The 21,899-nt window shown below is 35.0% G+C and overlaps 1 protein-coding gene across 2 annotated transcripts in view; it reads right to left on the bottom strand.

Annotated features, from left to right (window-relative positions):
* Atad2b (ATPase family AAA domain containing 2B) overlaps nucleotides 1-21,899 on the bottom strand; it is a 134,446-nt gene that overhangs the window by 23,219 nt on the left and 89,328 nt on the right. Inside the window, exons 19-22 of one of the 2 annotated variants that reach the window (XM_070025082.1) lie at nucleotides 18,181-18,366; nucleotides 12,674-12,809; nucleotides 10,357-10,538; nucleotides 7,039-7,198 (exon numbers count right to left, since the gene is read on the bottom strand). In XM_070025082.1, the coding sequence (XP_069881183.1) occupies nucleotides 7,039-7,198; nucleotides 10,357-10,538; nucleotides 12,674-12,809; nucleotides 18,181-18,366 (664 nt within the window). Of the gene's footprint in view, nucleotides 1-7,038; nucleotides 7,199-10,341; nucleotides 10,539-12,673; nucleotides 12,810-18,180; nucleotides 18,367-21,899 lie in introns of both variants that reach the window. The other variant, XM_070025081.1, reaches the window with a different exon arrangement.

Below are 21,899 nucleotides of genomic sequence, written 5' to 3' on the forward strand. Positions count from 1 at the left end.
CCCTTCCCATCCCTGCCCACAAGTTGCATAGTTCATTTTCTACATAGTGTGAAAACCAAATTTTAATGGCAGTGCAACAATCCAAAGTAGGATATATCGAAATTTTTCAAAACTTATCTATCTTTCTGGAATTTTTTTAAGTTGCTTCTAATTTTAGCCACTATTTAAAAAAAAAACCAGAATGAACATCCTCATCCTGAATAAAAAGAGAAAACGTAATCCTGAACAAAGAGAAAAAGTAATAAGTTAGTGGAGAAAAGAAAAACAATAATCCATATGCCAAGTACCAGTGGCTCACACCTGTAATCTTAGCTATTCAGGAGGCTGAGATCTGGGGATTACAGTTAGAAGCAAGCCCAGGCAGAAAAATCTGACTTTTATCTTCAAGGAGCCGGCAAGCAGGTAGACTGAACATGTTGCACAAGTGGTAAGGTTCTAGCCTCAAACAAAAAAAGAATGGTTCAAGGCTAGCCCAAGCAGAAAACTCCCTGAGACTCTTATAACCAATTAACCACCAAAAAGCTAGAAGTGGAGCTGTGGTTAGAGTGGTACAGCATTAACCTTAAGCAAAAAAGCCTAGGGACAGAGTTCAAGCCCCAAGACTAGAACACACACACACACACAAGGCATTTTAAAATTGTATTTTAATAATTAAACAATATATGTGCTTTGTATCCTTTTGTTGATACTGGAGTTTGAGCTTGAGTTGCTCTCTCCACCAGCACTCTACCACTGGAGCCACTAGAATTACATGCCCAGCCTAGCTTTTTGCTGGTTATGTAATTATTAGTATTATCATTAAGTAGTTGTACAAAGGAGTTTCAATTCAATGTGTCAGTTTATAAGTACAATGCATCTTTATCAATGCTATTCCTTTGTATGCCTCTCAACTCCACCCATCCCCTCAAGACACCTGGTTCCATTTTCACATATGCACATTGAATATCATTACTGCATTTGCTCACCTTTCCTCTCTTCATCCGTTTTGCTGGTTATTGTAAAGATAAAGTCTCTTGGACTTTGCTGCCTGGCTGGCCTCAAACTGTGATCGTCTGGATCTCAGCCTCTTGAATACTATAGGTTACTAAAGGTATGAACCACTGGCACTCAGTACAATCATGTACATTCAAAAGATAGACTTTCTTATACATGATTTTTACCTCAATAAAATTCTATTTTTAAAAAATTGCATAAACTCCAGTAGAGGCAATACAGTCACAAAGATAGTGAAACTGTAATGTTGGGAACTATCCTAAGAAGAAAGTCTTCTGGTATTTATTAAAGGATGTTATTTCCTGGGCAACTCTCTCCACAGTATCCAAGGGAAGCAAGGGATCCACTCGTACACACCAAAGACTCCTATCTGTATCTCTTGCTTAAACTCTCCTTCTCATCTCTAGAACCATCATGGTGTAAATAGTACTACCGTAAAAGATCTGCATTTTATACAGGTATATCAAATGTAACACATAGTTTGTCCTCCACTGCTTTACTTACTCAGATTCCTCTATGCAGACCAAAAACTGAGACGTTATTATAGATTTCAGTCAGCATATTTAACTGTTTGGTCACCAGGCCTTCTATATTTAACTTTGGTAGCAATTATTGCAATTGAATCTCAACTAGTCTCACAACTCCAGCTCATCATTCTCTTACTCCAAAACTCATAGTTAGGCCACGTCTTAATCATCTGTAAATCTCTGTCCTTAAACGTAATTTATACATAAAAATAATTAATAAATGAGTGCTTGGTGAGTAGAAATGTACTTACTTCCCCCTAATCCACAGAGGCACTCTATTCCCCAGATATGCTCCCTATACCTTTGTACACTACTTCTCTTAACCTAGAATGCCAGATCCATTGTGTCTTGGTCATCTCCAGATAGGACCTTCTTTGTGTTACACTCAACCTCTAATTTAGACCTTATAATACCACATTATGAATATTTGCTACCACATCAAGACATTATTCATTATGGCTACCTCTGTATTACTTCTTTATCTTTTTTGTTGCTATAATCACCAGTAATTAGATAAGCATATTTGTCATCTCTAAAAATTAATTTCTAGGTAGTAAGAACTATGTTATATGTAACCTATGGACTGAATTATATTCCCTTAAAATTTACATTTCAAAGCTCAAACCTCAGTACTTCAAAATAAAGCTTCTTAAACAGGTAATTGTGTAAAATGAAGGTAGGTTCTAATTCAATTTGATTGGTGCCTTTGTAAGAAGAAAATTGAACATAATGGCACAAGCACAAAGAAAAGGCTCCAGGGAGAAGTGGGTCACCCCAAGCCAAGAAGAGAGGTCTCAAGAGAAATCTGTTTAGAACACCCAGTTTGTTATATTTTATTTTGGCAACTCTAGTAGATTAATGCAAACATATATAAAATAATTCTTGCCACAATATAGTTAACTAGTGTAGAATAATGGTCTATGATACTCCAATATATGTGATATTTCTGTCTTAAGGGGCAAAAAATGTCATATTCATCTTTTTATTCTAAGCATCTTGCTTATTAATTGAACATGGCACTCATAAATACTAATAGAATGAGTTGGATTGAAGCCTAGAAAAATACAACTATGGCAAATAAATTTGGAAATGTACTAAGAGTAAACACATAAAGCTATGAAAGCTTGGGTGAATCTGGGGTATTTATTCTCACACAAGTGTACAAAATAGAAGACTCTAAGAAAATTCAAGATTAGGGGTGAAAGTTCAGCAAAATACTCCAATAATGATAGGTATAAAAATAGGCTTAGGCCGGGCACCGGTGGCCTGTAATCTTAGCTACTCAGGAGGCTGAGATCTGAGGATCACCGTTCAAAACCAGCTCGGGCAGGAGAGTCCGTGAGACAATTAACCACTAGAAAGCCAGAAGTAGAGCTGTGGCGCAAGTGGCAGAGCACTTGCCTTGAACTGAAGAGCTGAGAGACAGCGCCCAGGCCCAGAGTTCAAGCCCCATGACTGACCAAAAAAACAACAACAAAAAAAACAAAAAAAAAGGGGGGGCTTAGGAGCAAGGAAAATCCAGACCAGGCAAGACTATGAATGCAGAGCCATCCACTTTAATATATCATATACCGGTAAGATTTATAAGGATCAAATATCTGATACTGGTCATTTTCTTTCTTTTCAACTTCATATTTAATTTCTGTCCATATTATCCTCAAGGGAGAAAGTCTGAGTAAACCTCAAGGCAACAGTGATAGTTTCCAAATGCTAGATTATATCTTATATGTATATGCTAAGTTTTATTCCCCCCTCAAATGGCCAAGTGTTCTGCAAAATGGAACACTGTAAGCTCATGGGAACTTGTAAAAGTAATATAACATTCATGTAATTTCCACTTGCTACACAACAAGACCCTGAGGTTGTTTTGCTGGTACATAACAAGTGATTCTGTTGCTAAGAAAAAAACATGCCTCTTGACTAAGATGTGAAAAAAAATCTGAACATAGCTAGAAGAAGGCTTTTGAATTATATCATTTTGTACTAATCTAAAAGAGTGAAGGAGGAAGTTACAAGTATACCAGGTTAACTCTAGGTATAAAATAGAGCCAAATTTTTAAATTATACCATTTTATTTTGTATTGAACCAGAAACTACTGTTTCTTCCTTAAAAGTAGTGTGTGTATATGTGTGTATGTATACATATATATATATATATATATATATATATATATATATATATATATATATATCAATGGGGTTATGATTAATTATTTAGGGGAAAAAGTCTGCAATGATCTTCTCAAATGGATTCCTCTAAGCACTTAAATTCATTTTCATAATCCCTAGATCAGTTACAACACAGGATTACAGTTGATTACAGATGATTACAGTTCCAAACTAACTCAGAAAAGTCTGTGAGGTTTCATCTCCAAAAGTAACCCAGCAAAAAGCAAGGTGAGAGGCACGGTTCAAATACTAAAGTGCCAGCCAAGTAGGTATGCTGGGTAAGTATAAAGCCTTGAGTTCAAATCCAATACCACAAAAAAAGGAGGAAAAGGATTGTATTTAAAGTAGGATTCCAGAATGAAATAAGTATGAAGTGTAAGTAGTCACTTTAAGGCAAATGTGTAGTTACCTAACAAAAACTTATAATTTAAAAAATAACAAGGAAATAAATGCCAATAGTTAAACGTTAAGGAACATAATATGCTAGAGGCATTGTATATTTAGGTTGAACCATATAAAAATGGCAATTCCACAAGATTCAACCTAAAATGTTATCCTTATTAATCTTTATAACTACCTCAAAAAAAGAATACAGATGAGAAAACTAAAATGTGGAGAACTTAACTTGATCAAAGTTAAAGAACTAGGAAATAAATAATGGGATTAAAGCCTAAGTCTAATTACAAAGCCCATATTCCACTATCATAACACAGAACCAACACCAGAAGTCTCTGGAAAACTAACAGCTAAGGGCATCAGCACACAAGACCTATCATATACTGTTTAAAATACCATATAGGCACTCATGCAAACTGTCCTCAGGACCCCATATAATGATCAAGGAAAGGAAGTAAATGAGGCTGACATCTAGCTTACAGCTCACCACCTACTCTACCACAGGAGGACATACATTGTACTAAAGCACTCAAATAAAACTGCTACACTGGCTAGCAGTTATCCTCACGAAGGTGCTGGAATGAGGTTTTCTTCAAAAATTGCTCTCAAAGAAAAATTTAATATTACAGATTAAGACTCTTAAAATATATAGTGTTTGATCCAGAAATTTCATTTTAAGAAATTTATTCTAAGAAAATAGAGATATACATAAAACTATGTCTCTATAAAAATAGTTATCTGGGCTGGGAAGGTTGCTCAGTGGTAGAGCGCTTGCCTTGCATGCCTGAGGCCCTGGGTTTGATTCCTCAGCACCACATAAGCAAAAAGAAAAAAGCTGGAAGTGGCGCTGTGGCTCAAGTGGTAGAGCGCTAGCTGAGGGACAGCGCCCAGGCCCAGAGTTCAGGCCCCACGACTAGACCCCCCCCCAAAAAAAATAGTTATCTATTTCTTGGAAAGGGGAAGGAATATGTTAGGGAGGAGTATGTCAGAGAGGGAGATGTTAGGAAGGGTAATGCTGATTGGACTATGATGTAAACATATCTGGAAATGAAATAATGAATCTCACACTTGTAACTAATATAGTCAATAAACGAAGCAAACAACTTACCAATGTTTATAACAAAGGATCAAACTAAAAATATTTATACATTATCATGTTATTTTCAAGGATATTGCTCTGATTTCACACACCAGTTCTGCCTCCCTCCACTGCCCCCCCCAAAAGAAACAAAAGAAAGATAAACCTTTTCTATCCTGGGTTACCACAAATTCAAAATTCCCTGTGTACTCATTACCCAATTTATTTGCTAACCCCTCCATACTATTTGCTAGCCCCTCTGTACAACACCTTAATTATAATAAAATATATTTTAATAAACACCAATCTAAAAAATTATCTTACTTTTTTTTTTGGTTGGTCCTGGTCTTGAACTCTGGGCCTGGGTGCTGTCCCTGAGCTCTTCAGCTCAAGGTGAGCACTCTACCACTTGAGCCACTGTGTCATTTGTGGTTTTCTGGTGGTTAATTGGAGATAAGAGTCTCATGGACTTTCCTGCCTGGGCTGGCTTTGCACCATGATCCTCAGATCTCCGCTTCCTGAGTAGCTAGGATTGCAGGTGTGAGCCACCGGTGCCCAGCTATCCTACTTCTTAACAGAATCCAGTTTATTACAAAATTCTACCTCTTACACTTTTCCAAAGATTATTTAATACAAGCCCAAATTCTGTGTGATTCCATGATGCACATTCTTTCTTATTACAATAAAATCATCCTTGCTTACAATAAACTCATCTTGTATACCTACAAATGTTCTTGGTGGTCTTCCCTGGAGGTCAATGACAACAGTTGGAACAATAGCATATAGAGTAGAATAATATTAAGATACCCACAGCTTCAGAACAGATGATCTAAACAGAAGAATTTAATATAGCCCGAATGTAGATAAGGAAGACTGAAATTCCAGGCTAGCCTGAGAAAAACAGCTCATTAAGAACCCATCTCCTCCACAAAAATACTGGGTGTGGTAGTTCATCTCTATTCCCCAATTACAGTAGGAACCATGAGTAGGAGAAACGGAGTCTAAGCAGGCCTTGACAAAAAGGGACAGCTTTATCCCCAAACAACCAGATATCAAGAGGAACTGTTTCATAAACTACTTTGTTGAATGACAATCTTTTGTACAACTACTTAAATTTGAAGAAAAAATTATAATTTGAAACCGGGCACCGGTGTTTCATGCCTGTAATCCTAGCTACTCAGGAGGCTGAGATCTGAGGATCAGAGTTCAAAGCCAGCCCGGGCAGGAAAGTGCATGAAACTCATATGTCCAATTAACCACCAGAAAATCGGAAATGGCACAATGGTTCAAGTGGTAGAGTGCTCTCCTTGGGCTGAAGAGCTTAGGGACAGTGGCCCAGAGTTCAGGCCCCATGACCAACAAAAGAAATAAAAAATAAAATTTAGAAAAGGGTTAAGGGCATGACTTAACCAAAACAGTGCCTGCCTGCCTGCTACCAAGGGCAAAGCCCTGAATTCACACACCAGTTCCACCCTCTACCTCCCGCAAAAAAGAAAGAAAAGAAAGATGAACTTTTTCTACCCTGGGTTATCACCAATTCAAAATTTGCTGTGTTCATTATCAAAGCTATTGTTGACTAAATATATTTCAAACTCAATTTTCATCTGCTCTATTTCCTATCAATCTGAACAAAATCTAAGTACAAAAGTACAAGAAAAGCAGAGAAACTAAACTCTGGGCATGAACACAGTATCCAGAACTACAAAATTTTCTAATTTAAGCACATTATTTTACAGTAGGTTATTAGTTCCTCAAAATTTCTAAATATAATAGGCAGCATTATTTACCTATTTAAAGCATAATGATTTCATAAAACAAATGTAAAACATCCTCTAATTATCAAAGTGAACCCTACCCTTAAGCATCCTTACTTACCTCCAGGGTCCTTATCTGGATTGTACTCTAAAGCATTGCTACAAATGAGATCAATATCTTGCAGGAAATCCTTGGCAGTCAAGTAATTATGTTTATCAATTTTAGTTATTATTGTTGATAAATCCATTGGCTCTTTGATTACTTCAAGATAATCTGAAACCTAATACAAATAGAATATTTTAGCTTAAGTTACTTCTAGTTTTTCCATTGTCTACATGGTTCATAAAAACACACTAAAAGTATTAACAATGAAATCTACATATTTAAGAAATAATTAATTGGCAAAATTACAGTGCTATTTATGCTAATAAAGTTACTTTCTGACATACTTTCCATGAAAAGCTTTAGCTTCCAAGCATAATCAACTTCAAATTTGCAATGGACTGTCTGGGGAATTTTGTTTTTGAACCTTTTGGGCTTATCTGATACAAAAAAAAAAAAATGCATGAGTAAAAGTAGCCAATAAGCATCATTAAGTATTACCTTAAATGAAGATAAAGGAAAGGAAAATAAAAAGCATAAACTTTTTCTATTATTGGAAGTTTTTCTGGTAAATCTTTTTAAAATTTTCAATGAATATTTTTTTTTTAGTTTTGTTGACTGAATCATTTCATGGAAAGTATTTTCTAATCCTTTGGAGTCATTACAAATATTTTCAGTCGATTATATAACAAAGTACAGTACTATTTCTAAAACTAGATTTGCTGAATTTACTCCAAAGTATAAACAAACACACACAAAAAAGTTGTTTTTTGGTTTACATGTCAATTTTCTGCAACATGCTCCAAAATAACAAATTTTATGTTTCACTCCACTGTACTAATGAGAAAGTAGTATTAGCAACTTCTATGGTTATTGCCTTCCTCAATATAAATCTCAAATCAAGTACTTAAGTTTGATATAAAAGTAGTCTTAGCAACTATATCTTAAATTAATTCAGGACAAGTTTCTGAAAACATAGCATGCTCTCTAAAAACATATCATGATTTCTGATAATTTCAGATGTCATCAATAGCATGACTTTTGAGTTTACATACAGAAATACTTGTACAAACTATGTACATATACATAATTTGCATGTGCGTTTTTCAAATTTTAAGATTACTTATAAAAATATTAGGTATGGGTATGAGTATATATACTTTGTTTTAGCCTCAAATGGCTGAAAACTCAATCGTCTATGGGCAGTAGTGCAGCTATACAGTAGTGCAGCTACACTAGAGTAACAGTACAGAAGGCATTAACTGGATTCTTGGTACTGGCATATCCTAACATAAATGGAAATGGTTATAAACTGAAAAGCACTATGAAATTTTATATTGTTAAAACTATAAAACCTAATAAATATGCTTAATTTTAAATCTAATAATAACATTCTAGAGTTTTATTTTATTTGATAAAAATTTGATAAAATTTGTGGGCACTTCAATTTCATTATTTTAATATAAAAGTTTATATTTAGGTTCTCTACATATTATCTCATTTCCACTCTTCTATGCTTCCCAGATACTCCCTACATTTTGGCTTCAAAAGTTATCAAAGACCCAGAATAAACATAAGAAGAATAAGAAATATGCCCTTACATAAAATTTTTGTCTTATTTGCATCCCTTGCCACTGTCCTATGTTTTAGATAACTCCTATTACATTATAAATAAATGCCTTTTGAATTCTGACCATCTTCTCTGGTTAAAAGGAGAATGTTTGCTTCAGCAAAAGTTTATTCTTAGCATGGGAAGTTGACTTATCTTTTAAGAATTATCAGAATCCAAATATATAAAAAGGCAGAGGTATTTATTTTTATTTAAAATAATAATCTGTAGAGCTGAAGATGAAGCTCAACTAGTAGAGCACTTGACTAACATGTTTAAGGCTCTGGGTTTGATCCTCAGCACCGAATTCCTACACAAAAAGTCTTTAACATTGGCTGATAGTTCTGTGAAAGAAAAAATTCTCCACAAGTACAATGCTTTGTTTACTAATTTAAAATACAAATCAGATATATCCTGCATGCACAGAGGAGAAAGATATAAGGTATTAACTATTACGTAAGGAATGTGGGCTTGTGGATTAGGTGGTGCACATCTGCAATCCCTCAGCACTCAGAAGACTAAGGCAGGATGATATCCAGATTGAGGTCAGCATGGACTATATAGTGACAACCTATCTCATAGAGAAAAAAAAGTCTGAGATTTGAATTTTAAAAAATATTCAAATCTTCACTATGTCACTTGCCAACAAGCCTCAATTTCCTCAGTTGTAAATAAGAATGATAATAATGAACTTACAAGGTTTTTGAGAGGATCAAATGGACAAAACTATGACTGTAGATAAACAAAAATTTAGATAGTCCCTTTATTCCAAAAAGATGGGAAAGAGGATATTTTGACTTGTTCGGGAGGGAAAAAAAGTAATGCTAGCTCATTCTTCCCAGTCACAGATCAGGTAATGGTTCCATAGGAATCTGCTCAGGTCCTAAAGCACAGATTTCACAATCAGGACATAGCATTAAACTCTGAATCATTTTATAATTCAAATTTTAAAAAATAAATTAAAAATAAAATAAAAAACATCAAAGCTGCTCAAACATGGAGTCTGAACTATAAGAAGAAGGCCAGTAAAGATCACATTGTGTTCATATTATTATCCCAGGATAAAAAAATGTAATTGATAGTATCATAGTAGATCCCAGATGGAAAATTCCTTTTCTCATCATCACAATCCATGCTTCCCACAAGCACACAAAACAATACACAAAGTGAGAAATTTTCCACTTGGAACAGAGAAAAATCCGTGGTGACAAAAATAGTTTTAGATGTATGGGATATACTTCAAACAGAGTCTTAGAGACAGTATTTTCAAAATATGAAAGAAAAAAAATTAAAGTTTCTTAGCTACTTTTTTAACAAGGTGTATGTAATTTGGGAAAGAAATGCCAATGGTAGTTGGTATTGATGGATTAATACCAATATAATTTTTGAGAACAGGATTTATCCTGGAATAAAAATAGTCTAGTAAGAATATTTCAGTAAAACAACTTTAATCCTCTTCTTAATTTGAAGAGTACATGATCACAAAGATCATTAATAATTAAGAGGACACATACAAATTGGTCACTAATTTCATCTAAAAGTCACCAGATGTTTGATGATGACATTGGTAGTTATAACATGGATTAAAATTTTATAGGCTAGGGGTAATATTCATCCATGCCTTTGCTTTTTTTTCCTTCCAAAAAAAGATGTCAATATTTTTTTCTTTTAGCCAGTTCAACTTCACTGTTTGCACACTACTGAAACAAGACCTCTTCAATATCCACCGGTTTGCTGAAGATGTTAAAGCGTTTGTCAGTGGCCAGCCTCTTGGTTACATCCCTGAGAAACAACCGCAATTCTCTTAAAGTATTTTCCTCTTGATCCTCCATCCGATTTTTTTCTGATTCTGATAACTGACGAGGAGGAGAAGGCAGTGCAAGAGGAAGCACTTCCATAGCACAAAGAGCTAGAGAAAATAGAAGAAAATGTTAAGATCCCAACACAGTGAGCCAGGACCTCAATAACTTTTCTGGCATGGTCTCACTCAAAACATAGGAAACCGAAGGTGTGATACAGCAGTAAAAAATACCTGCCTAGTAAACACCAGGCCCTGAGGTCAAAAACTGGTATTGCCAAAAACCAAAACAAAACAAAACAAAAAAACTATAAAGGAAAGGAGAATCACAGATAAATGTGAGCCATGCAAATCCAGCAAGTAAATTTAAATTAAAAGAAAAAGTTAAGGAACAGTTTCATTTTAGAATAGCTTCATTTATGAAATAATAAACAATAAGACTACTTGAAAAGACAAATAATAGATTTTTAATAATAGATAATAGATTTTTATATTAAGCTCAAGGAAAGTCAAATTACTGAGTAGTGATTTTTCTTAAGTAAGCATTATGGGATAATCATACATACATACATATATACATGAAAGGTATATTAGATAAATAACAATTCTTTGATCCCTCCTATCCCCCCAAACTTGTAATGTTAGACAGGTCTTCTAATCACCTCATATTCTGGGTACTATATGTAAGAGCTGTCGATAAAGGAGAAAAAAAGAAAAGGAAAAAAAAAATAGAAGAAACTAAAACTTGAACCACAGTAACAGAAGAAAAAGAAAACTAGTCTAAGATGTTATATAAAATTTATGTATCTCTCTTTTTTTTTTTTTCTGTTTGCCAGTTGTAGGGCCTGAACTCTGGGCCTGGGCACTGTCCCTCAACTCTTCAGTTCAAGGCTAGCACTCTACCACGTTGAGCCACAGCACCACTTCTGGCTTTTTCTGCTTATGTGGTGCTGAGGAATCGAACCCAGGACCTCATGCATGCGAGGCAAGCACTCTACCACTGAGCCACCTTCCCAGCCCATCAATATGTATCTTAAGACAAAAAAAAAAAAAAAAAAAAAAAAATCAAAGAATACTTAGCAATTCTCCTAATGATAATGTTCTTTAATTCCTTAAAACATTTTCCTGACATTATATTAAGGCTCAGGAATAAAATACTAAGTATTTTCCTGACTTCTTAATAGCCTGTAAGATGAAAACTAAAATTCAATAGAAGCAACTAAAAAAGAAACATGCTAATCTTAAACACAAAATCCTGAGAGATCCACAGGAGGCCACAACTAATAATTAAAGGTACTATTGAATGCAGCCACCTAAATATTGGAGTAAAAAAGCCAGAAAAGGCAAATGTTCTAACTCTTGGTCTACCTGGACCACAAAATTATTAGCATAAAACTTGGCATTCACAAGCCAGCAGTGAAACACTTGGGTACTTTAAGTGACTGTTACAGAGAAGAACTGAAGTTTTTTTTTTTCCTTTGGCTTTTTAAACCATCAGAATGTGAAAGCTACCAGAGCATCTGGATTGGAGTGATGAGAAGTCCTATTTAATAAAACTTCAAGAGATTTTGCTCCAAATCTTAAATAAGGTGAATATGTTGGTCATTTCTTTATGTCTGTCCACCTGAAGACCAACAGCACCTAACTGTCTTCACTTTCATCACTTTGTTGTTGTTGTTGTTGTTTTTAAAAGACTGACTCCAAGAAATGGTATTTCTCTTGGTGGGGAACTGATGACTCACGCCTGTAATCCTAGCTACTCAGGAAACTAAGATCTGAGGATTGAGGTTCAAAGCCAGCACAGGCAAGAAAGCCCCAAAAGACTCTTATCTCCAATTAATTAAACACTAGAAAAATTAAAGTGGTGCTGTAACTCAAAGTGGTAGAGTGCCATCCTTGAGCAAAAGAACTCACAGACAGTACCTAGACCCCAAGTTCAATCCCTACATCTGACTGGAAAAAAAGAAATGGTATTTCTTCTCATCAGGAGCTTATAATCCTAGCTACTCAGGATGCTGACATCTGAAGATTGTAGTTTAAAGCAAACCCTTGCAGAAAAAAACCTATGAGACTCTTACCTCTAACCAAGGAAAAATTGGAAGTGGTATGGCTCCAATGGTAGTGTCAGCCTTGAGTAGAAAAGCTAAGCAAAAGAGGAAGGCTCAGAGTTCAAGCCTCAGAACGAGCACACGTGTGCACATGTGCACATGCACATACAAACACATGTATTTCTTAACTTATCTTACCAGTATGTTTCCTTCGAGGTGGTGCCATTGATGCCTGATTGAGAATCAGTTCTTGGAAAAATTTTCTTCTGTCCTCTTCAATAGGCCTTTGAATATACAAGACCTCTTCATACTGTATTCTAAAGATACACTTAACCTACACATGTACACACACACACACACACACAAAGACATTGAATATACAGAGAATTAAAAGCAATACATATTATACTAAATTAAAATTTCTTCAATTTTCAGTATCATTTTCAATTATATATAGAATCCAGTCATCAGTTATTCTCGTGAATATATGACCTCATAGATTAAAGAAGAATGGAAAAATGTCCAGTTCAAGCAATTAATACATGACACTTTATATGGAAGTCATCAGAAAATAGCAAAAAAGACACTTGATTTTAATACTCAGATGGCAGAAATCTCAATGAGCTTTTACATAAAGCTGTAAAATAATTATCTAGCATCTGTAATAAGAAGCTAGAAAGGGCCAGGCACAGTGGTTCATATCTATATTCCTAGTAATCCTACTCAAGAGGTAGAGACAGGGCGAATCATGGCTTGAAGTTAAGCAGATCAAAAACTGAGATACCCACCCCTATCTCAATCATTAAGCTGGTCGTGAGGGTATGCATTTGTGACCCCCTCTATGTGAGAAGCCATAGGTAGGAGAATTATGTTCCATGGCTAGCACTGAGCAAAAAAGTTAAGACTCAATTCAAAAACAAGGAAAGCTAAAAGGGCTGGAGGCGTGACTGAGCAATGATAAAGAAACAGAACTCAAATACCCTAAAAATACTAATTCTGCACATGAAGGGTAAAACATTTAGTTTTAATTTTTAATATTCAGCAAGAATATTAAATTATATTAAGGAATTATACTAAAGAATTCTGACAATTTCAACCTTGTGTTTAACTTTGTGACTATAAAACTATCTCAACAATAAATCTAGAGGATTGGGGGTGGCGGGGGGGGGGGGGAGGATGGGAAGGGATGAGAAGGGGAAACAAAGGAGGAGGTTACAATGCTTGATAAGAAATGTACTAATTATCTTGCCCATGTAATTGTAACCCCTCTGTACAGTATTTTCACAATTAAAAAAAAAACAATAAATCTGTCATAATCCACTGATACTCTTGATATTACCAACAGGCTGAAACACATCATTTTCTTAGTATATCAAATTGTTTTTCTCTAACTTCACTCCCAATCTTATTCTGATAGCCCCAGCCCCAAACTTCATATTGCCACAAGGCAAGGCTCTTAAAATCAGTGAACAAATCATATTCTCTTTCACACTAGTACAAAATGTTCTACTCAAGCAGATGATTTCTGGATAATTCTTTCCTGTATTAATTAGGCATACTTTTCACTACTTCTCACTAAAATTTTTTCGATTACTTTTTAGTAAATTTATGCCATTGTATAACTCATATACTGATTTTAAAACATCTTATTACCCTCAAAAGTTTCATATTTGCAGTGAGTTCTCATTCATAATCACATATTTCAATTCAACCACATTGGAGATACTGGTCTCCATCTCTATAGATTTTCCCCTTTTAGAAATTCATATAGGATGATAGGCTTTTGTGGAATACTTTTACTCACCGTAATCAACTTGGTTGGTTCAAGTTCTAGTATGTATCAGTATTTCATCCCACTTACTGCTAAATAGTATTTCACCATAAGCAGATACATTATATTTAGCCACTCACCAATGAATAGGTTATTTCTTTTTTTTGCTATCATGAATATTACTATAAACATTCATATACATATGAATGTAGGCCCATGAGTGCAACTGTCCTTTTTGTGAAGAGCTTACTTCACTTAGCATACTGTCTTCAATATTTGTTCATGTTGTAGCTCCCTCAAAAATTCTTTCCTTTTGAATTTTCCATTGTATATATATATATGCCACACTTCGTTTATTCACTTGTCAATAGACATTGAAGTTGTTCCCACCTTTGGATATTGTGTATAATACTGCTTATGAATACAAATACTTGTCCAAGTTCCCGCTTCCACTTATTTTGAGTAGATACACAGAAGCTGACTTGCTTGGATCATATCGTTAATTGTAAAAGACAGTCTCACAAGCCTTTCTACAAACTTCAAACAATGATCCTTAGATCAGGCATAAGCCATTGCTGTCCAGCCTCTTTGTTTATTTCTAAGAGTCTTAAGGCTATATTTAGGATTTATGTTTAGGTCTTAGATCTACTTTCAGTTATTTTCTATACCTTGTTAGATAAGGTCCAACTCATTTTTTTTTGCATATATTTATCCAATTTTTCCAGCATCATTTCTTAAAAATGTTGCCATGAGGGAAGGTACAACATCCAAAATGAAATTTACTCATTACCTGACTTATGTAACTAACTGTAATGGCTCTGTATATTACCTTTGTAATAACAAAAAATGCTTTTCTCCAATGAAAAATCTTAAAACTTTTGTTTTAAAAAATCATTTGATGGATTCTTATTATTTATTACAGTTCTTAATGGAACCACATAACTTGAGTATAATGGATGGGGTTGGGAAAGCTGGAGGAAATTGACAGAATGGGTGACACTGACCAAGATGCACTGTAAATATAAACCATTTTGTTGAATTGAAACCCCCTCTATATAGCTATATATATATATAGCTTATATAGTTATATATATATATAACTTTTTAAAAGTTCTTTAAAGATAATTTTAAAATTTTTCTTCATATTTTTTTTTATTTTTTATTTATTTTTTGATCGGTTGTGGAGCCCTGAACTCTGGGCCTGGGCACTGTCCCTCAGCAATTCAGCCCTACCACTTGAGCCACAGAGGCACTTCCAGCTTTTTCTGCTTATGTGGTGCTGAGGAATCGAACCCAGGGCACCTCATGCATGCGAGGCAAGCACTCTACCACTGAGCCACCTTCCCAGCCCTAATGGTATCTTTTAAAAGGTAAAGTTTTAAATTTTTCTTTCATATAGCATGCTTTATATATTGTATCATAGCACTTATATTGTATTTTAATTTTTCAGTGTTTTTCTTCCCTCCTATATGAAAGGGACTGCCTGTTTTGGTTTTCATATGTTTTATTCACTTATCTAAAAAGATTTACTGTGCTAAAAATTGTAATGTGCATGTAAGTCTATATGTAGTGTTTGAATGCATGTATCTAGAAACTGTAGTAGGCAGTTAAACACTGTAGGTAGGAGAATAAAGAAAACAAGACATTGACCTGCATTAAGCAAATCAGCCTTTCCATACCAGTACAGTATATTACAAAGAATAGATATTTAAGAAATTTATATTACATGAACAATGGCCTTAACTGAATATGAAATTAGCAATTTTCCTAACTACTCATCAAGCCTAACAAAGCATTACCATATCCACAATCTGCTTTTATGGAGAAGTCCTATAAAGATTGTAGTGTATTAGCCAGGTGTTGGTTCACGCCTGTAATCCTAGCTACTCGGGAGGTTGAGATCTGACGCTCACAGTTCAAAGCCAGCCCGAGCAGGAAAGTCGCTGTTCGAAGCCAGCCTGGGCAGGAAAGTCGCTGTTCGAAACCAGCCTGGGCAGGAAAGTCCTTGAGACTCTTATCTCCAATAAACCACCAGAAACCGGAAATGGTACTGTGGCTCAAGTGGTAGAGTGCTTGCCTTGAGCTGAAGAGATTAGGGACAGCACCCAGGCGCAGAGTTCAAGCCCCACGACCGACCAAAAAAAAAAAGTATGTAGGGTATTATAAGTGCATGACCTTTGTAATCAGATAAATATTTTAGATCAAAATATTTAAGATAAGAAAACTAATAAGTCAGTACTGTGGTTCTGACTCTTACTACATACAGATAAATTTTACTGCCATCCATACTGATAAACTAAATGCACTGATTAATGGTCTTGAGGTGTGTGTGTGTGTGTGTGTGTGTGTGTGTGTGTGTGTGTGTGTGTGTGTGTGTGTGTGTGTGTGTGTGTGTGTGTGTGTGTGTGTGTGTGTGTGTGTGTGTGTGTGTGTGTGTGTGTTCAGGATGAATAATCAGAAGTGAATTTCTCTACACTTAATATACTTTCCTTAAAAGGCTATATTATTCTTTCACAAGATTATTAACTAAATAAATTCATTGTAGCAAGATATAAAGATATAAAAAAAAGTTCAGAAAATAAATATCTTAGTCATAAAACTTTATATAATCAAGGTTTATATTAAGATATGCAAATCTTTTCTCAGCAATTCCAAAGGACATTATCCAGCTGGAGGTATGGCCCAACTGCTAGAGTATATGCCTAGCAAACTTCAGGCCCTAAGATCAAGCCCAGTACCATCAAAATAATTGAATGAATGAGTGAACAAATGAATGGATGAGATTGAAGACTAAGAAAGTGCAGGGTGAAAACAATTTTTTAAACACCAGTTTCAATCACAAATTGATATTTCTTCTGAATCAACAGTGGTTTTACTTTTAATGTGAACTCAAAAAAAATCTCAAATTTAAAAAAAATACGTATTAGTGACATTTGACTTAAAATGATGGTATCAAAGAATAGCTTAAAGGTCATTCCCCACAACTGATCTAGAAAGAATGAGCTGGTGCTGGTGGCTTATGCCTGTAATCCTGGCTACTTTGGGAGGCTGAGAACTGACCATCATCACAGTTGGAAGCCAGGAAAATCCATTCATAAGACTCTTATCTCCAATTAACCACAAGAAAAGAGGAAGTATCACACTATGGCTCTAGCATTGAGCACAAGAAGACAGTGCTCTGACTCAGGAGTCCGGGCAGAGGGAAGCTGTAAGAGTGGGACTTGATGCTGTAAGAGCTGTTTTCCTAGAAGAACTGTAAATAAGTATGTCAGTTTCTGTTCTAAGCATGGGTTGTCTCATCTTACAACACTAAATATAATATGACTATTATACCAAAAAAAGACGAAACTTAAAATGATAAACTAAGCTACGCAGCAGTGGCTCACACTTATAATTCTATAGCAATTCAGGTGGTTGAGATCTGAGAACTGCAGCCAGCCCTGGCTTCCATGAGACTCTTAATTCCAATTAACTACCAAAACAACCTGAAGTTGGGGCTGTGCCTCAAGTGATAGAGCACACAGCCTTGAGTGGAAAAGCTAAAGGGACAGGGCCTAGCCCCTGAATTCAAGCAGCAAGACTTGCACACTCATGCAGAAAAAATGATAAGACCACATAACCAAACATATAACCTAGATGATACTAATTAAGATGTCCAACTTACAAGGTCAATTTTTTTTTGGGGGGGGAGGGCCAGTCGTGGGGCCTGAACTCTGGGCCTGGGCGCTGTCCCTCAGCTCTTCAGCTCAAGGCTCTACCACTTGAGCCACAGCACCACTTCCGGCTTTTTTCTTTTTGCTTATGTGGTGCTGAGGAATCGAACCCAGGGCCTCATGCGTGCAAGGCAAGTGCTCTACCACTGAGCCACCTTCCCAGCCCACAAGGTCAATATTTTTAAACAGTAAATAAGGAAAAATGCATAATCAGTTCTTACCTCCTCAGGCAATTCACTGTACATGGTTTCAGAGGTAGACAATAAAAATATAGGTGAAAATGACGGTATATCTTGTAGCAATGTCAGAAAAGTTGCTCTCACAGTTTCACTGACAGCTTCCCACCAATCACCAATGTGAGGCATGTAAACAATACTAGGTACTGTTCTTCGAGCTTCACGAAATATCTAAGGAAAGAACCATCATTTAAAAACTCTGATTATTCTACAATCTGTCCGGCAATCCCTAGGTATATAAAATATATCAGGCCTGTTTCAGTCGTTAAGTTTCAGGTCCAAAATTTAAGTTCTTCAAGATATGATGCACCAGACTTACATATAGCTTCTATTTATTCTTGCTCCATCAAAATAAGTAATTTTTTTGCCATTTAACTATTCTTACTTTATATTTATATATAAAATGTTACTATAAAGGTTAGAAATTGTTCTACTTGTCTACCATGTACAAATAATGAAACAAAGTATTACTAATAATATGCTGCAAATACAGAGATAAATGTACATTTTCATCATCCTTTTTTTTTGGGGGGGGGGGGCGGTGTGGGCTGGCCCTAGGGCTTGAACTCTGGGCCTGTGCTCTGACCCAGCTTCTTTTGCTCAAAGCGAGGTCTACCACTTAAGCCACAGTGCCACTTCCAGCTTATTGGAGATAAAGAGTTTCACTTTACTGCCCTGGCTGGCATCAAACCATGATCCTCAGATCTCAGCCTCTTGAGTAGCTAGCATTACAGGCATGAGCCACTGGCATCTGGCTTGCATTATGCATTTGTTATTGGTAAGCTTCACCTAGGAAATGAATGAATCACACACAGTTGATTTAAGTACAAATCCTAAAATTACTCAAAATATGAATTGAATATACAAGATGAATTAGTGAAATACTTGCTGAAACATCTGTTTACATCTTCCCAATACTTTACCTTCAATCCTTCATAAAATAGTTACAAAATATTCTTATTTCTCTAGAGAGCAATAAATTAGCAATAATTGAGAAATAAATTAGCAGTAATTAAAAATTATATTAAATTCACTTATTCACAATCACAAAAGATTCTTATTTCTCTAAACAGCAATAAATAAATTGCCAGAAAATACAAGATGGAGTTTTCTGCAGTTTTTAATGAGTCCTATCTAGTTGGGAATCACACTAGTAAGAACCAGATTGAGTTTTAGTGAGTAAGTGGAACTGTTGTTTTTTACATGTATGTCAACAGCACAATAGCCCATCAACCAATTCTTATATATTAATATGCAACCTCTCTATTTAAAAATTATATTTAGATATAAATGCAAAAATACAACTAGTCTTTTTCAATCTAATTTGGCAATTCTATTCCTAAATTTTTCAATTCCTTTTCCCTTATTTTATATATACTTCAATTAGCCTACATAATAGAAGATACAGAAGTAAGAGCCTAACATTCAACATGATTAGGAGCTGAGTACTAGGCCACATGCCTATAATCCTGGTACTTGAGAGGTTGAGGAAGGAGGATCTCAAGTCTGAGGCTAGCCTTAGCCATATAGCAAGAGTTTGTCATATATAAACCAAAAAAATATTTAAATACAAGAAAGTTTTCCTACGTATCAAAAGGGTTAATTTTCTATAATGAGGGAGCTTACCAATTACATAAATTAAATAATATTTTATATAGCTTTAAGCCTACTGTGTAAAATAAAATGTATCATCAATTCAATAATAAACCAGATAAAAGATTCAAATAAAAATTTACCCCAAATTAGAAGAAATGCAGACGTTATTATCACTCACATCAAAAGAAATATTTGGTCCTTCCCTTCCTTAATATTTGCAGATCCACCAATCCAGAACAGTTGTAGAGTACAACTCCTTCAGGACTCCCAAATTTTGACCTTTTCTGCAAATATACACCCCCTTATCATGGAAATCCAAGGATTATTTTTCTTCCTCAAAATTCTTATAGAAAGTTTTCATAACAGAAAAATAAGCATAATATGGGCAAAACATTTTAAAGGAACTACATTGAAGCAAAAAAGCAACTGAGGAATTTGTTTATATATATTACAGGCCACCTAAATCAGTGACCAATTTCTATTGTCACTGTCTAATTCCCTACTTGGTGCTAGTAAATTTAGAGCCAACAGGAAGAAAAGGAAATCATAGTAAAAAATAAATAAAATAGCTACAACTTACTGTCAAACCTTATAGAAACTAACCACCAAATTCAACCATGCAAGTTACTGCATGCTGCATGCCTCATATTCTAGAAAAATGAGAAAAAGAAGCCTTTAAAAAGAATCAATTCTGTCTTTCATTCCTAGTACTTCTAGGCTAATTTTTCCAGGAATACATGTTGAGAATGTCTAGCCATTACCAAGTATCAGCAAGGATGAGCACAGCAATAGAAGGTTAGGGATAATAAGAACTTTGTAAAGTCAAAAACTAAACATTGCAGTGCTACCAGTGCTGTAACTGTATGGCAAAGCTGAACTAGCTATATGAGAGATGGGGAAGATGGGAAGTTGTTTCTGTTCCTTTTTTCATCAAATCCTCTCAAAACTAACAAATTGAATGTATTATTGTCTGTTATTTCCAAAGAAGTTAGGAAAATATTCTCTTCTTGAAAGATTTTTTTAAGTTATATTTTTAAAAATTAGAAAAAGATCAGACAAGTCTAAGACAATTATAGAAAAGCAAAAAGGCTTTGTAAGTCTTTCTGATCCAAAGTACAAATTCAGAATTAAACAAAACTCCACAAGAAACTAATATCCAGGAAATCTTGTAGTTTTTCTCCTAAGCTTTTTAGGAGAATCATGCTTAAGTTCTAGAAAAAAATTAAGTTCTAGAAAAACTACTAATTTGCTTATCAATTTGTTATACTATATTTCAGAATGTTAAAATAAACATGGTATAAAACTATGTGGAGGGCTGGGAAAGTGGCTCAGTGGTAGAGTGCTTGCCTTGCATGCATGAGGCCCTGGGTTCGATTCTTCAGCACCACATAAGCAGAAAAAGCCAAAACTGGTGCTGTAGCTCAAGTGGTAGGGCACTAGCCTTGAGCTGAAGAGCTGAGGGACAGTGACCAGGCTCAGAGTTCAGGCCCCACAACTGACAAAAAACAAAACAAAACAAAACAAAAAAACTATGTGGAACTGTAGCAATGGAATAACTAATGTAAGATCATTAATTTTTTTTCTAAAAATGTAACCAACCTGTTCTAATTTTGTAGTTTTTGTGCTGAAAATTCGAAAAACTAACACAGTAAGACTGGCATCTAAAAGTTCTTAAGAGTATAAATACTAAAAGGAAAAGTTTAATGTTACTGTGAAATTTGGGAAGGGGATAGTAGGATAAAAACAGCCATTTGGCAATTTGCAGGTAATTTGTAAAGTTGTGGAGTAAAATATGTTCTGTAAAAACAAATAAGCATTAATTCAGAGTTTAAAAATAGCCTAGTTTTAATGAAGCAGCAACTGGCTGGTTCCATTTGAGAACTAGAAAAATACTCACCTATAGGGTGTCTTGGATTGGTGGATGTGCAAGGTGTAGTAGAAAACAGAAAAACTGTTATAGAGAAAAAAAAAAGACAGTAGGCCAAATTACTGAACCAACCGTTTCAAAATACCTGACATGACCAGCACTCTTGCACAGTAAAATGAACACAAACACAAGTGTCTGTGAATTATTCATTTGGTTGTTTATTTGAACTATATACTCTATT

The sequence above is a fragment of the Dipodomys merriami genome, unplaced genomic scaffold (assembly GCF_024711535.1).
Source record: "Dipodomys merriami isolate MVZ:Mamm:240054 unplaced genomic scaffold, mDipMer1.0.p SCAF_17, whole genome shotgun sequence".
Lineage (NCBI taxonomy): Eukaryota > Metazoa > Chordata > Mammalia > Rodentia > Heteromyidae > Dipodomys > Dipodomys merriami.